The sequence below is a fragment of the Symphalangus syndactylus genome, chromosome 12 (assembly GCF_028878055.3).
Source record: "Symphalangus syndactylus isolate Jambi chromosome 12, NHGRI_mSymSyn1-v2.1_pri, whole genome shotgun sequence".
Lineage (NCBI taxonomy): Eukaryota > Metazoa > Chordata > Mammalia > Primates > Hylobatidae > Symphalangus > Symphalangus syndactylus.
In genome coordinates, this window is record NC_072441.2 from 45,944,053 (window position 1) to 45,960,897 (window position 16,845).

At 38.2% G+C, this 16,845-nt stretch overlaps 1 protein-coding gene across 2 annotated transcripts in view; it reads right to left on the reverse strand.

Moving 5' to 3' along the window:
- Positions 1-234: 234 nt before the first annotated feature.
- The window catches only part of GLMN (glomulin, FKBP associated protein), a 48,084-nt gene continuing 31,473 nt past the window's right edge, over positions 235-16,845 (reverse strand). The window contains exons 8-19 of one of the 2 annotated variants that reach the window (XM_063625496.1): positions 14,357-14,544; positions 12,615-12,668; positions 10,992-11,022; positions 10,800-10,889; positions 9,608-9,649; positions 9,326-9,399; positions 7,479-7,563; positions 6,240-6,349; positions 5,500-5,563; positions 1,695-1,806; positions 893-975; positions 235-477 (exon numbers count right to left, since the gene is read on the reverse strand). In XM_063625496.1, coding sequence (XP_063481566.1) covers positions 361-477; positions 893-975; positions 1,695-1,806; positions 5,500-5,563; positions 6,240-6,349; positions 7,479-7,563; positions 9,326-9,399; positions 9,608-9,649; positions 10,800-10,889; positions 10,992-11,022; positions 12,615-12,668; positions 14,357-14,544 — 1,050 coding nt within the window. In that variant the 3' untranslated portion in view covers positions 235-360. The remainder of the gene's footprint in view (positions 478-892; positions 976-1,694; positions 1,807-5,499; positions 5,564-6,239; positions 6,350-7,478; positions 7,564-9,325; positions 9,400-9,607; positions 9,650-10,799; positions 10,890-10,991; positions 11,023-12,614; positions 12,669-14,356; positions 14,545-16,845) is intronic. The other variant, XM_063625497.1, reaches the window with a different exon arrangement.

A 16,845-nucleotide genomic window follows, 5' to 3' on the forward strand; every position in this document is an offset into this window, starting at 1 on the left:
AAATGTTACATCACATCTAACTGCAGCAGAAAGTGTATCAGTATTTTTATAAGCTCACTAAAACTGTAGGAATGAATATAGACAATTCAACTACATTTTATGAAGTTATAAAAAATTATTAGTTTGTATTGGATTTTCAAAAGTAGTATTTAGGACATATGTGGGCACTTTTTACCATTAGATAACTTTAAAACCAAAAAAACCTGTTCTATAGTGTATCATTATAGAAATTGATAAATGAGAAAAGCTACATTTATTTTTAAGCAGTAAATTTTTACAGAAAAATTTTTATAAAGGTATTAAATAAATCATAATGGAAAATACTATATTTTATTAGTTTTTATTTAGGAAGTGGAACTTTCACTTTATCCCAATATTTTCTTCAGAGGTAGACTTTGTTTTTATTTCAATGAGTTCTTCCACTCGAGCTAGAACACTTTCAATCAAATCAAATGTGAAAAGAGCTGAATGTAGGACCTGCAATGCCAAGAAAAAGTAATGTTATTAATGCTGCCTTTAAAGCAAAACAAAGCAAAACATAGAAAAGATTTCAGCTGGAGGTAGCTTAGGAATATTTAAGACCAGGTACAGTGGTTCACACCTGTAATTCCTGTGCTTTGGGAGGCTGAGGTGAGAGGATTACTAGAGGCCAGGAGTTGGAGACCAGCCTGAGCAACATAAGTGAGACCCTATCTCTACTAAAAATTAGCCAGGCATGGTGGTATGCACCTGCAGTCCTGGCTAATCGGGAGTCTGAGTGGGAAGATCACTTGAGCCCAGGGAGTTGAAGCTGCAGTGGGCCACAGTCATGCCACTGCACTCCAGCTTGGGCAAGATAGCAAGACCCCATTTCTAAAGAAGAAAAAGGAAAGAAAAGAAAATTTCAGATCACCTTAAGCTGCATTTCAGGAGGCATATTTGGGATCTCTTCTCCACCTACAGTTATAGAACAAAGATCTTTAGATTTCTGGGCCTCTGTAAGAGAAGAAAAAATATCACGTGTGACACTTAACGCTCAGATTTCAATAACAAATGTATAAGCTACTTTGATTCACTAACTCAAAACGTGTCAGTTATTTGCATAAATTAAGTCCACTGTTTAACAGCTCAGGGTATATTTAAGCTATAAGCAAATAGAATGAAATATCAAAATTCTGCAACATGTGCTATTTTCTTTAGATAAATAGCATTATTTTGGCATGTATAGGATTCATGAAACTATTTTCTTCAGTATATAATCAGAATTATAGCCATTATACTAAAAACAAAATTTCTGGTAATGCTTATAAAAGCACCACCACAGATATATGGAAGAGATCACACGATTATTATAGAATTGACTTAAAAAAAAATTCTGGATCTAAGATTCTTTTCATAATTTGTATGGATTTACTTGAGGGTGAGATGGAGTGGACCCAGCAATACCAAAGGAATGGTACCTGAACGGAAACAGCTGTAATACAGATTGTCAATCAGACCTTGAGGCTTTACAATGGTTTAAGTCTTCATTAACCCGATTTTAGGTAAATTAGCTTATAGATCTGCTAAGAATTTTAACTATAAATAAAATGGCTTAGCTGTTATGGTCTCTAAATTAAGTATAAGATTTTTAAAAAGTTCTTAAATTTGAATGACAGTTCCAAAATTGGACTACTTTTTAGACCTAACTGAAAACAAAATTGCACATTACCAACCTTGGCTATTTTTAATTTCTGCTTCATAATGTGCTTTTGACATATTAAGTCCCATATGAAGTGGCTTTAAGAAATTATTCTCAATATTTCCAAGTTCTGTCCATAATCCAGTCTGTTAAGAATGAAAGAGTTATTTAGTTCAACAATGATTGATTGCCTACTATTAAACGTGTTAAAAGCTCAAAAAACAAAAAGAAACATGGCCCTTGCTTTTCACAATGGACTTCACTATTTAATAATATATTTATTACTATATCTAGTTATGTGAATACCAATGAAAAGAAAAATGTACTTGGGGCACTACGCTTATCACTGCACCATTTGGATAGCTCCTGGTTTTGAGATCTATTAACTTGTTAAGTTTTAGCTTCCTTCCTTTTCCCTTCCTTTCCCCTCCCCTCCCTCCCCTCCCTTTCCCCTCCCCTCCCTTTCCCCTCCCCTCCCTCCCCTCCCTCCCTTCCCTCCCCTCCCCTCCCTCCCTCCCTTCCCCTCCCTCCCTCCCTCCCCTCCCTCCCTCCCTCCCTCCCCTCCCCTCCCTCCCTCCCTCTTTTTCTTTCTTTTCTTCCCTCTGTTGCCCAGGTTGGAGTGTACTCGGCTGGCTGCACACTCCCTGCCTCTGGCTCCCGTGATTCTCCTGCCTCGGCCTGCAGCCTGCTTGGGATTGCCAGTGCGCGCCACCACCCCTCCCTGGTTTTTCTCCTTTGGCTGGAGGCGTGGTTTCGCCATGTTGGCCAGGCTGGTTTCCAGCTCCTGACCTTGAGTGGTCTGCCCGCCTCGGCCTCCCGAGGTGCTGGGACTGCAGACGGGGTCTCGCTCACTGGGTGCTCGGTGTTGCCCGGGCTGCAGTGCGGTGGCGTGGTCTTGGCTTGCTGCAGCCTCCGCCTCCCAGCCGCCTGCCTTGGCCTCCCAGGGTGCTGGGATTGCAGCCTCTGCCCGGCCGCCGCCCCGTCAGGGAGGTGGGGAGCGTCTCTGCCTGGCTGCCCATTGTCTGGGATGTGAGGAGCGCCTCTGCCCGGCTGCCCCGTCTGGGATGTGAGGAGCGTCTCTGCCTGGCCGCCCATCGTCTGGGATGTGGGGAGCGCCTCTACCTGGCCACCCCGTCTGGGATGTGGGGAGCACCTCTGCCCAGCCGCCCCGTCTGGGAAGAAGTGAAGAGCATCTCTGCCCGGCTGCCCCGTCTGGGAAGAAGTCGGGGGCACGTTGGCCCAGCCGCCCCGTCTGGGAAAAAGTGAGGGGCGCCTCTGGCCGCCCCATCTGGGTAGAAGTGAGGGGCGCCTCTGCCCGGCCACCCCGTCTGGGAAGAAGTGAGGAGCGTCTCTGCCCGGATGCCCCGTCTGGGAAGTGAGAAGTGCCTCTGCCTGGCCGCCCCATCTGGGAAGAAGTGAGGAGCGCCTCTGCCTGGCCTCCTCCCCGTCTAGGAAGTGAGGAGCGCCTCTGCCTGGCCGCCCCGTCTGGGAGGTCTACCACGGAGGCCAGACGCAATGTGGGGGCTGGACGTGGTGGCTCACGCCTGTGGTCCCAGCACTCTGGGAGGCCGAGGCGGGTTGATCACTTGAGGCTAGGAGTTCGACGCCAACATGGCGAAACAGGAAAAATACAACAGACCAACCAACCAACCCAGTGACAACAAAACAGGTCTACCCTGGAGTCATACTCTAATTTTTTCTATTTTCCTCCCTTTCTGATCCTTTACTCCCTTTCTGATCCTTTATCCCACTTTCTTTTTTAATTTTTTCTATTTTCCTCCCTTTCTGATCCTTTATCCCACTTTCTTTTTCTTCCTCTTCCTTCTCCTTCTTCTTTGTCAAATAGAGGATTGAGTTATTATCATTGATCCATACAAAGTCCCTCTCTCATTTATTTTCTTTAATTCCCACCCCCCATTTCTATACCCCGTCTTCCCATGTGCAACCTTCCTAATATGTTTGATATGCATCTTTCTGTTTGTATGTATTTTTAGAAAATGTTTATTGTTTTGTGTGCAAAAAAGAGTAAAATATCAGATGATTTTATATAGCTCATGAACTATAGGTGGAGGAAACTGAACAAGACACCATATGTATATTGAGCTCCACAAGGTTAGTTGACTTAGGACCTGCAACTTATCTACCCAACAGGACTAAGTGCTTTCAGCAAGAAAGCAGACATGCAATTGGAAAGGGAAAGGAAAGCTGGATGTGGGGTAGTAAATGCTCCTGGGAATTAACTTCAGGTTTCAGAATAATTGTTGGCACTCTTCCCGGCCTTTATAGCTGGGTAAAATTATATAGATATAGATAGATATCTCTATAGATATAGATAGCTCTATAGATATAGATATCTCTATAGATATAGATATCTCTATAGATATAGATAGGTATCTCTATAGATATAGATAGGTATCTCTATAGATATAGATAGATAGGTATCTCTATAGATATAGATATCTCTATAGATATCGATATCTATAGATATAGATAGATATCTCTATAGATATAGAGATCTCTATATCTATAGATATAGATAGATATCTCTATAGATATAGAGATCTCTATATCTATAGATATAGATAGATATCTCTATAGATATAGATAGATATCTCTATGTCTATAGATATAGATAGATATCTCTATGTCTATAGATATAGATAGATATCTCTATGTCTATAGATATAGATAGATATCTCTATGTCTATAGATATAGATAGATATCTCTATGTCTATAGATATAGATATCTCTATGTCTATAGATATAGATAGATATCTCTATGTCTATAGATATACATAGATATCTCTATGTCTATAGATATAGATAGATATCTCTATGTCTATAGATATCTATCTATAGATATCTCTATGTCTATAGATATCTATCTATAGATATCTCTAGATATCTCTATATCTATAGATATAGATATCTCTAGATATCTCTATATCTATAGATATAGATATCTCTAGATATCTCTATATAGATATAGATAGATATCTCTAGATATCTCTATATAGATATAGATAGATATCTCTATATATAGATAGATAGATATCTATAGATATAGATAGATAGATATCTATAGATATAGATAGATCTCTATATCTATAGATAGATAGATATCTCTATATCTATAGATAGATAGATATCTCTATATCTATAGATAGATAGATATCTCTATATCTATAGATAGATATCTCTATATCTCTATAGATAGATAGATATCTCTGTATCTCTATAGATAGATAGCTCTATAGATAGATAGATATCTCTATATCTATAGATATAGATAGCTCTATATCTATAGATATCTCTATATGGATATAGATATCTCTATATAGATATAGATATCTCTATATAGATATAGATAGATATCTCTGTATCTATAGATATAGATAGATAGATATCTCTATATCTATCGATAGATATATAATTTTTTTTTTTTTTTTTTTTGAGATGGAGTCTTGCTCTGTTGCCTAGGCTGGAGTGCAGTGGCGTGATCTTGGCTCACTGCAAGTTCCGCCTCCCAGGTTCACGCCATTCTCCTGCCTCAGCCTTCCAAGTAGCTGGGACAACAGCGCCCACCATCACACCCGGCTAATTTTTTGTAATTTTAGTAGAGACGGGGTTTCACTGTGTTAGCCAGGATGGTCTCGATCTCCTGACCTCATGATCTGCCCACCTCGGCCTCCCAAAGTGCTGGGATTACAGGCGTGAGCCACTGCGCCCGGCCATAGCTGGGTAAAATATTAAATATTGGCTTTAGGTACTGAATATCTGAAACATTCCTTATGCCTTTTGAATATACTCACAGTTTCTTTTCAAATACTTCACTTACTTGATTGTCATTTTCATTATCTTTGATAACCAAATACCTCAATAAATTTAACGAAGCCATAATCCTGTTAATTAAAAATATATATTACTTACAGTATGGTTTTATATAGTCAACAGCAATCTCAATAAGCTAAAACTTTGGGCATATTTTTATAATAAGGTTTGCCAATAGAAACTATTTCCATTAATATCTTTTTGAGTAGTAATAACGTATCATTCTTGTTTTCCATTTAAGTTCAAATCATACAATTGTGAAAATTATTATCCTTGTTTAAAGAAAGCCTTGTTATCTTTAATATTTGAGAGCATCATCTCTTGCTTTCTGAATTTTAAGATTACTTTTTAAATGCTTTTAACCATTTCTCAATATCCATTCCCATATACTGAAACTGATTATATGTTATACATGGAAAAAAAAAAATGACCTGGAAAACAATAAAACAACAAAACCTAAACACATAAATTACATACACAGATTTTTAGTTTTAAGTCACAAATGCTGTCATTGCAAATTTCTATGGAATGCTGGGTACATAAAAGCTATCAAATCATAGTGTTGGTCATTCATCTAGAAAGAGGAGCTTTTTATTTTGTTTCTACACATTATCAAATCACTTAAATATGAAAAATATGTAACTTAAAATCACAGGAAAAGACATTGTATTACTTTAGGTCCCCTAAGCAGATGTCTCACATTTTATTCTGAATTTACTATGTGAACTTTAGTAATGGTCACCTCACCTATCTGAGTTTTGCAGTAAATCTGTTTCCGCACCCTCTGGGAGAAAAAGTACCAAATCAAGAAGGGAAATCAACTGTGGTCCTGTAAACCATTTGTTGTTACGTGTTCTCTGAAAAGCAAACGAAAAATTGAGAAAGGCTTTAAATAATAGCTTGATAATTCATGTGTTTTTCTAATACCTTGACACTACAAAAATAAAGAATTACACATTTAAAATACATTTTTTAACTTTAATTTCCATACTTTTTTTTTTTTTTTTTTTTGAGACGGAGTCTCCCCTGTCGCCCAGGCTGGAGTGCAGTGGCGCAATCTCGGCTCACTGCAAGCTCTGCCTCCCGGGTTCACGCCATTCTCCTGCCTCAGCCTCTCCGAGTAGCTGGGACTACAGGCGCCCGCCACCACGCCCAGCTAATTTTTTTGTATTTTTAGTAGAGACGGGGTTTCACCGTGGTCTCGATCTCCTGACCTCGTGATCCGCCCGCCTCGGCCTCCCAAAGTGCTGGGATTACAAGCGTGAGCCACCGCGCCCGGCCCTAATTTCCATACTTTCATTCACTTTCCAGACACCAGGAACAAACCCTGCCAGTTTGAGAACACTGGTCACTCTGTTTTCCATTTAGAATTACTGAGCACTCAGAAACAGAAGAGACTTAAGTTTCCATTCATTTTCAGAAGCATATAACAAAGCAAAAATAAGCCACAATATCAGCTCAAAGAGGCCCAGTGTGATGACTCACACCTGTAATCCCAGCATTTTGGGAGGCCAAGGTGGGTGGATCACTTGAGCTCAGGAGTTCAAGACACGCCTGGGCAACACCGTGAAACTCCATCTCTACAAAATTAAAATTCAGCCAGGCACAGTGGTGGGCACCTGTAGTCCCAGTTACTCAGGAGGCTGAGTTGGGAGGACTGCTTGAGCCCAGGAGGTGGAGGCTGCAGTGAGCCGAGATCGTGCCACCACACTCCAATCTGGTGATTGATAAGAGTGAAACCCTGTCTCAAAAAAAAAAAAAAAAAAAAAAACTCAAAGAATACAATTTAAATTTATAATTAACAAAATTTCCAAATTCAGAGTTTTTAAAACATAGTAGAAATAGGGGGAAAAAAATATGCCTTAATAGTATTTAAGTAATAGTAATACTAGAGATAGAGCAATAACTCACATTAATGTATTCTACATATGAATAAATATACCCTACGAAATAAATTGGTAATTGACACTTTGGCTATGTTCTTACCTTTAATGACATGTCAATTTGATTTTTGATATTTTGAATAATAAAAGCCTCCACACCTGAGTGATTACTTGTATTCAATAAGCACCTTGAAAACAAAATTACATTAGATGTGAAATTATCCTAGACAGCATTAGAATTAAATGGTGATAAAAGTTTTACAAATTCAAAGAGGCCATATGTTACTTCTAGGAATAAAAACCCCATAGTAATGGTAATTAGCAAGGTGATCAACCAATTACAAAGTCACCTGTAATAGTTATTGCTCTCACTAAATGGTAAATTCTTATTTATTTTTATTATTTTTAGACAGTCTCGCCCTGTCACCCAGGCTGGAGTGCAATGGCACGATTTCGGCTCACTGCAACCTCCGCCTCCTGGGTTCAAGCGATTCTCCTGCCTCAGCCTCCTGAGTAGCTCAGATTACAAGGCGCCCGCCACCATGCCTGGCTAATTTTTTGTGTTTTTAGTAGAAACAGGGTTTTACCATGTTGGCTAGGCTTGTCTCGAACTCCTGACCTTGTGATCCGCCCACCTCAGCCTCCCAAAGTGCTGGGATTACAGGCGTGAGCCACTGCGCCCAGCCGGTAAATACTTATTTATAACTGGATCTTCCAACAAGCCATTTCTATCAAACCAAATTTGAATATTTTTATGAACATAGTTACAATAATTTAACATGGCAAGAAAGGGCACTAATATAATGGTCTAAAAAATCCCCAAATTATTTCCTGTGAAAGTAGTCTAGTGCTAGAGTAGCTTAATTGCAAAAAAAAACTAGATATGACTAGCTTAAGAAAAAAAGGCGATTTATTGGTAGAGATAGAGATAGAACAGAACAGGAAAGCTGGTATAATATCTAAGAATTGAGATTTCGTAAACTTGCTCTATCAATAGAAAACCAGAAAAGATAGGATCAGGAGTGTTGGCTGGGCATGGTGGCTCATGCGTATCACCTCAACACTTTGGGAGGCTGAGGTGGGTGAATCGCTTGAGCCCAGGAGTTTGAGACCAGCCTGGGCAACATGGCAAAACCCCGTCTCCACAAAAAAATTAGCTGAGCATGATGGCATGCACCTGTAGTCCCAGCTACCTGGGAGGCTGAGGTGGGAGGATCACCTGAAGCTGGGAGGTCAAGGGTCAAGGCTGCAGTGAGCCATGATCACACTGCTGCACCCCTCAAAAAAGAACAGTGCCAATATTGGCCAATCCCAAGTAAGACATTTTAGCAAATCCAGCCTGCTGCCCAATTTTATCAATAAAGTTTTATTGGAACACACCCATCCCCAATACAAAGTCAAAGTTGAGCAGTTGCAACAGAGACTGTATAGCCCATAAAACCTATATTTACTATTTGGCTCTTCACAGAAAATTAGAAAGTTTACCAATCTTTAACTTAGAGAGTTGCTAGAATCTTATCCACCTCAAAGAGCACTATTAGTAAACTCTTACTATTAACATAGTGCATAGCCTATCAAAGTTGTAATTCTAGAGCCATCAATTTGAACTGTGAGTAATGGAGATTAGTGACATACATAAAGTTCCAGCAGGAGCATCATCAATCTCAGTTTAATTATTTTTAAGTCTATTTCAAATTTAGAGTATTCCAATTGACTGAACTGCAATATATACTATTATTCATACAAAATATGGATATATATATAGTATGTATCTGAAATATTTGATTAACCCTTTCTCTAGCCATCACTGAGAATTTATAATATGGCTTCCAACCAGAGTTGAATTACATGTAAAACATACCAACATACTATGCCCTAAAACAATTACATGGCATTAACATGACTTTTAATCAACCACACACTTAGCAATTAGCCATGCTTGATACATACCTAAATAATGTATATTTGCCTTGTGAATCCAGCTTGTTAATATACAGCTGAAGCATAGCTAAACTCTTTTTCCTCTAAAATGGAACAAATAATATTATTATATAAAATGAATAAAGATTGCCCAGACTTCATCACTATCCATTTTATGCATGTAACACATCCACACTTGTACCTCCTAAATATATAAAAATTTCACAAATTAAAATTTTTAAAAAGAAGATTAAATTATTTGTCAAATTTTCTCACTGTAACTCATTCTTTAGTCACCAAACATTTACATACCAGTGTCTCAATGGGGCAAAGTGTCATTACTTTCACTAAACCCTGGAAATAAAAAAATGTAAAATTCAGATGTAAACAGATTATACTGACTGACTGCAAACAAACAACTATGATACATCAATAGGATACTAAAAATTCAAAGAAGTGAGGGTAGGAGATTTAAAAGTGAAGTAAATTGGTTTTTCTCTAAGCCTTCCATTCCAGAAAGCTAACTACAATTGATTTTTTAAGTGATTTGAGTAGAGTGTCACACAGTGTACTTATAAAAGCAAATGATAATTTTCGATTATGTCTACAGTGGCAAGAAAATGAAATCAAATCTACAGAAATATTTATTAATTAAAAACAAACAATATGTTAACAAAAACCATGTTTTTCTATTTAAATATTAGGAAAACCGGTTCCCACACTGAAATCTAAGGGTTTCCTTGGATATCATAACTAACAGAGTACTGGGCAAAATAAACCATAAGAGGGAAAAACAAAATGTATATTAGTCTTTCTGGTAATGAGTCAGTGGATGCCTTGGATGGAGTCCTGAGAACTTCAGTTATGAGAAACATAAAGGAGCTTCATTTTCCAAGATCCCTACAGAAATAAAGTGTTAAAAGAAGAAAGTTATGCTTTTCTACTGGATGCTGTGCTATCAATAATGGTGGCCTCTAATAGCTATTCATGTTTAAATAAATTAAAATTTAAAACTTAGTTCCGGCTGGGCGTGGTGGCTCACGCCTGTAATCCCAGCACTTTGGGGGGCGAGGTGGGTGGATCACGAGGTCAGGAGATCGAGACCATCCTGGCTAACACAGTGAAACTCCGTCTCTACTATAAATACAAAAATATTAGCTGGGCGTGGTGGCGGGTGCCTGTAGTCCCAGCTACTCAGGAGGCTGAGGCAGGAGAATGGCGTGAACCCGAGAGGTGCAGCTTGCAGTGAGCTGAGATGGCACCACTGCACTCCAGCCTGGGCAACAGAGCAAGACTCCATCTCAAAAAAAAAAAAAAAAAAAAAATTAGTTCCTTAGTCACATTTCAAGTGTTCAGTTTGGCTAGTGGCTTTCATATTGTACAGCATTACACCAGAGCTTTCAAAGGTTGCAGAGTGGGAAAGGAATCAGAAAAGAAAGACCTTACTTTAAGTTCAGAACAGGCAAAGGGCTATTTTCAATATTAGAATACATATTTTCTTTACCTGAGGTACAGTAAGAAAACTCTTGATTTCTAAGTACTGGTAAAGTAGACTATTGTCTTCTATTCTCAATAAACTATTCTCCAACAGCTCCTACAGATTAAAATATATGCAGATACGTATATAGTGAAGTCAATAGCTGTTATTTGTTGACATAACTATGTATTTAAGTTATAATGGGAACAAACATCTTACCAATCCTTTGGAGATAACAGACTCTTCTGTTCTGAAAAATAATATTAAAATTTATCATGAATTTGTAAACTATTTTAGAATGATACTTCATCCTATGAAAAACACAGCAAAAATTGAAATTTTAACACTTTTAAAATGCATATTAAGGAAAAATTCTGTTGAAGAACCTGATCAAAAGTTTTAATCCATCTTTGATCTGTCTTTTGGTTTGACTAAGGCTGCTAAATCTGACCAAAATAAATCTACTCAGGGATTATTTCCTAACTTCAAAACAATAGATCTTCAACAACAAGTGCTAAGAAACCAACTATACCTGATATAACCAATGCTATATATTCTAGTTGATCTGTATAATCTTTCCAATTCTTTTTATTCAAAAAAAGACTTAATGACTCTGCAGTTTGGAAATCTCAAGAATATAGGACTTAGAATCAAAACAATACATATTATCACTGTATGAACAACACAAACTAAATGTAATGAATATAAAATCATTAAGATATACATAATACAGCAAATTTACAGAGTTAGTAACTACTTGTGCCAGGAGACCCTTGGAAATTCCTGCCTTGTATGCTGAGGCTTTGGACATTGCCATGTTACAAATCTTCTTTCACCTGGTAAGAGATGGGATTGATAAACTGTCACTAGTGTTCCTAGAGGATAATTGCAAAGCCCTAACTGATCTCAGGGGATAATTTAAACATGTTACATGTTATAGTGAAAGAAAACAAAGCATACAGTTTTGCGAAATTCTTTAATTTCTGTCTAGAAATTACGTATACCTGTTACTCTGTAATTTCCTTTTTTTTTTTTTCTTTTGAGACAGGGTCTTATTCTGTTGCCCAGGCTGGACTGCAGTGGCATGATCTCTGCTCACTGCAGCCTAGACCTCCCAGGCACAGGTGATTCTTTCACCTCAGCCTCCCAAGTAGCTGGGACAATGGGCATGCGCCACCACGCCTGGCTAATTTTTTATATTTTTTGTAGAGAGAGAGACTGGTTTCGAACTCCTGGGGTCAAGCAATCCTCTCGCCTTGGTCTCCCAAAGTGCTGGGATTATAGGCATGAGCCACCATGCCTGGCTTTTTTTTTTTTTTTTTTTTTTTTTTTTTTTTAAATAGAAGGTCCTGCTGCTTAGCACCTCAAATGAGAAGAGTTGTAATTGAATGATATCACTGTCAATAATCTAAATTATAAAAGGTGGAAGTCAAGACACCTCCTTCCTTTTGATGCAATTCACAGACTGTGTCCATGAAGGAAAAATATGGATGAACTTCTTTTATTGACTGCCCTTCCTTAAGATGGAGGAGGATGCAGTGGGGTAGAGGTGTTTTAATTTACCAACTTTTGGAATAAGAGAAGAAACCTTAGAAACAGATGACTGGAAAAGCCCTTAAGACAAAATCTTAATACTGTATTAGGTTTAAAATAAAAGAGACTTTGGTGTAAAACCTCTTTGACTCATTTCTGTCTCTCTCATGAGTTATTTGCCTCGCTGCTTTATAAAATAACCAATTAATTAATTAAAGCCTAGCAAAGAAAAGGCAGTCTCTGCTGATCTTAACAAGGACTATTTTAACATGACTATTTCACTTTGAGATACCATCTAAACGATCTTACCTTTGCAAAAAGACTTCAGTGTGCCCCATATTAAACTGCAAAAGGTACAATGGGCTAAAATAGAAACAAAACAAATATATATATTATACAACACACAGAGATATGTACACACATACATACTGTTATGGGTTGAATTGTATCTCCCCCAAAAAAGATATGCTGGACTCCTAACCTCTAGTACCTCAGAATTTGACCTTATTTGGAGACAGGGGTTTTTATGGAGGTAATCAATTTAAAATGAGATTATTAGGGTGGGCCCTAATCCAATATGACTGTTGTCCTTATGAAAAAGGAAAGTTTGGAGACAGACACAAGCACACAGGGAGAAAAGCATATGAACATGAAGGCAGAGAACAGGATAATGCATCTACAAGCCAAAGACCATCAAAGATTGTGAGCAAATCACCAGAAGCCGGGGGAGAGGCATGAAGATTCTCCTTCACAACCCTCAGAAGGAGCCTTCAGAACTATGAGACAAACTATTTCTGTTATTTTAACCATCCAGTTGGTAGCACATTTTTACAGGAGACCTAGCAAATTAATACACATATGCTGTATAAGTTATTTTGGTGATAGAATGTGATGCTTAAGAGTATAGGCTCTGGGGTCAGACAGAGCTATCTGCATCCCACCTATGCCACAAAGTAGTTAGATCTTTGGTGGTATATTAACTTGTCTAAGCCTGTTATTTTCATCTGTAAAATAAGAGAATGCTCTATTTCACAGGCTTATTATAAGGATGAGATAATGCATATAAAGTTATTAGCATAATGTTTCATATATGGTGAACATGCAAATGATAGCCATTATTGCAACATTTACATAAATATACTCCTAGGTATATTCATATATAAATATACAAACTCACACAAATACCCAATGCCTATAAGACAAATACACAATCCTTATTATCATAGAACTCAAAGTCCAGAAGGTATTACATTATAAAATTATACATTTTGAAAATAATTTTAATAAACATTGTGGGAAAAGAAGACAAGGTCAAGGTAATTATAATGGAAGGATTCAACCTAAATTGGGTGGTGAGTGAAGGCCTTCTTCAGAAAGTGACATTTAAAGATAAAGAGAATTTTAAGCATATACAAAGGCCAAATAGCAGGAAAATTCATAACATTTAAACAAGAAACAAAAGGTCTGTGTCACTGGAGCATAGTAAACAAGAGGAAAGGTGGTAGGAGATGAATCAGGTCAATTAAGCAGGGACCAGACCAGGCATAAGTTTGTCTCAGAAGTTATGCAAAGGCATTAAGACTTTATTCTTAAAGCAATAAAAAGCCACTGGAGGGTTTTCAGTAAGGGACTTCTTTTAAGGCTTCACTTTCTGATATGTTGAGAATGTGTTAAATTAAAAGGAAGTAAAAGTGGATATATAAATATCCACTCAGGATTACAGCAGTCATCCAGTGAAAAGATGATGATACCCCTGGGTACCTGGCTAGTTCCAGGGTGGTCTCAAAAACCTCAAAACCAAGCCCAGTTTATCATCTTCTGATTCTTGTCCCCACCATTCCCTTACACCTATTTCAACACTCCCCGCTTTCATTACTTGTCTACTGCTATCTTTAACAGATTATAGCTGGGATCATTCTTATTAAAAATAGCCTTTATTATTTATTTAAAATGTATTAGTATGTTAATATGCATATATTAGACATTAGATAAATGAGAATTTTATGAAATTCCTTTTAGAATACATGAATAAACCAAACACTAACTCTTACCTTAAGACCATTGGAAGCTGATCAATACGGATGCCCTGTACAAATACTAGATATGCCAGAGAAGCCATTGAGTCTGCTAATTGTTTATCTTCTTCTTCTTCAAATTCAAGGTAATTCCAAGTTCTCTTTTTCCTTCCATGATTAAAAATCATTTTGGGGAAAGGGTGTCCAATTGCTGATAAAAAACCCTATGAAGTGGATAAAACAGGAAACCATAGTACACAGACTCTAAGATGCCCCCCACCCTGTATTCAAACTCCGTATTCTCACCAAGGGGAGTGTAATCACTCCCTTTGAGTGTGAGTGGGACCTATGAGACTTGCTTTCAACCAACAGAATGTGCCAAGATGTCACTTCCATGATTAGATTATATGACAAAAGTGAAGGGGTTTCTGCAGATGTAATTAAGGTCCCAAATCAGTTGATTTTGAGTTATTCAGAAAGGAGACTATCCTGGGTGGCCCTAACTTAATCAGGTATATTTTTAAAGGGGGTCCAGGCCTTCCCTGAGAGTCAGAAACTCTCCCTTGCTGGCTTTAAAGAACTAAGCTGCCATGCTATGAGAAGGCTCATGGACAGAACTACATGGCAAGGGACCAACTACAGGCAGCTCCTAGAAGCTAAATGTGGTCCCTGGCTGACAGCCAGCAAGTAAATGGGGACCTCAGTCCTACAGCTTGGAGGAAATGAATTCTGCCAACGGAGGAAACCTGGACGTGGATCTTTCCCCAGTTAAGCTTCTGATAAGACTACAAGCCCAGTCAACAACTGGCCTGTAGCCCAGTGAGACCCTGAGCAGAGGACCCAATTAAGCTGTGGCTGGACTCCTGATCCATAAACTGTGAGATAACAAAGGTATGCTGTTTTAAACTGCTAAGTTTGTAGGAATTTGTTATACAGCAATGAAAAACTAATACAGAAGCCAACAGCAAAATCGTATTTTACATAGCATTTTATACATCAGAAGTATTCTAAATTAATTCAGAATCACAGTTTAAAAAAAGTTTAAAATGATTAATTTTATGTATATTTCACCACAATTTTTTTTTAAAAAAAGTGCTTCAGGGATATTTGAGAGCAATCTGAAATGTGAGACATACAAATATATGAAGCAAGGGTAAAGCAACTAAGATGAAGAATACTCTAGGAACAACCCTCCACTAACACTGTCTGCCTGTAGACAGTGGGATGCAGGAACACTGGGCAGGGCAGCTGGGCCTGAGGAAACACTGTTGATCTCTCAGTCATCAGGGTTCTCATGTGAGACGAGAAAGAGAAGCATCCTTGCATGAGTGGGTAGGACCACAGGGCTAAATAAAGCTTTATGCTCAGGAAACAGGATCACTCCTATGCCTCTTGTACTAATTCTAGTGTACCGGAAAGCACCTACCTTCAGAATCCACTGACATTGATTATGAGTTTTGGCTCTACAATTTACTAGTTGTGTGACACTGGATGAGCCATAAAATGGCATAATACCTATGTCAAATATTTATTGAGCAGCTCCACAAAAAAAGCGTAAGAAAGTTAGTCACAACAAACTACCATATAAGAGTTAAAAGGGAATGAATGACAAAAATAGCTAAAGCAGAATGAATAACTTCCACACAAGTCACTCTTTTATTCAATAAACATTTAAGTGCAAGGTGCTGGGCCTGACTTTGTGGGGAATCATAAAGCCAAGTAAGTCTTTTCCAGCCTTCAGGGAGTTAAAATCTGCTGATCCCAGATGGTTCCATTAGTCATTTCAGAATACAAAAAAGAACCATGGAAAATCATCCTCAGTCACAAGAGACTGCTATTCAGCAACCAGATGCTAAATATATACTACTGCAGTAATTTTCAAAGCCATGCATTCTTGTTATAGCTACAAGACAAAAAGTTTATTGCACTCTGATTCCAAATATCCTTAATCATGAAGCTCCATTTCTTTATTCAGCCAATGCTACATGTGTTTTTTCCAGAGTAAGGTAGCCCTGTTTTTTTTTTTTTTTTTGGCGACAAGGTCTCACTCTATCACCCAGGCTGGAGTGTAGTGGCATGATCATGGCTCACTGCAGCCTTGACTTCCCCAGGCTCAAGCAATCCACCCTCCTCAGTCTCCTGAGTAGCTGGGACTACAGGTATACGCCACCATGCCCACTATTTTTTTTTATTTTGTATTTTTTGTATTTTTTATAGAGATGGGGTTTCTCCATGTAGCCCAGGCTGGTCTTGAACTCCTGGGCTTAAGTGATCTGCCCACCTTGGCCTCCCAAAGGCCTGGGCCTACAAGCGTAAGCCACCATGCCCAGCCTAAGATACCCTTTTTAAAACATCATTATATGCAACTAGATTCTACAGTGCTGCTCTGGATATCTGAGGTCCAATCTGTTCCCAAATCTGGGTCTTCACTATCTATCCACACACCATCCAGCAGTCTTGCTCAGACCCAGGCTGTACCTGCCACCATACAACTTCTCAATATTCATGGCAGCTTTTGTCCTTTC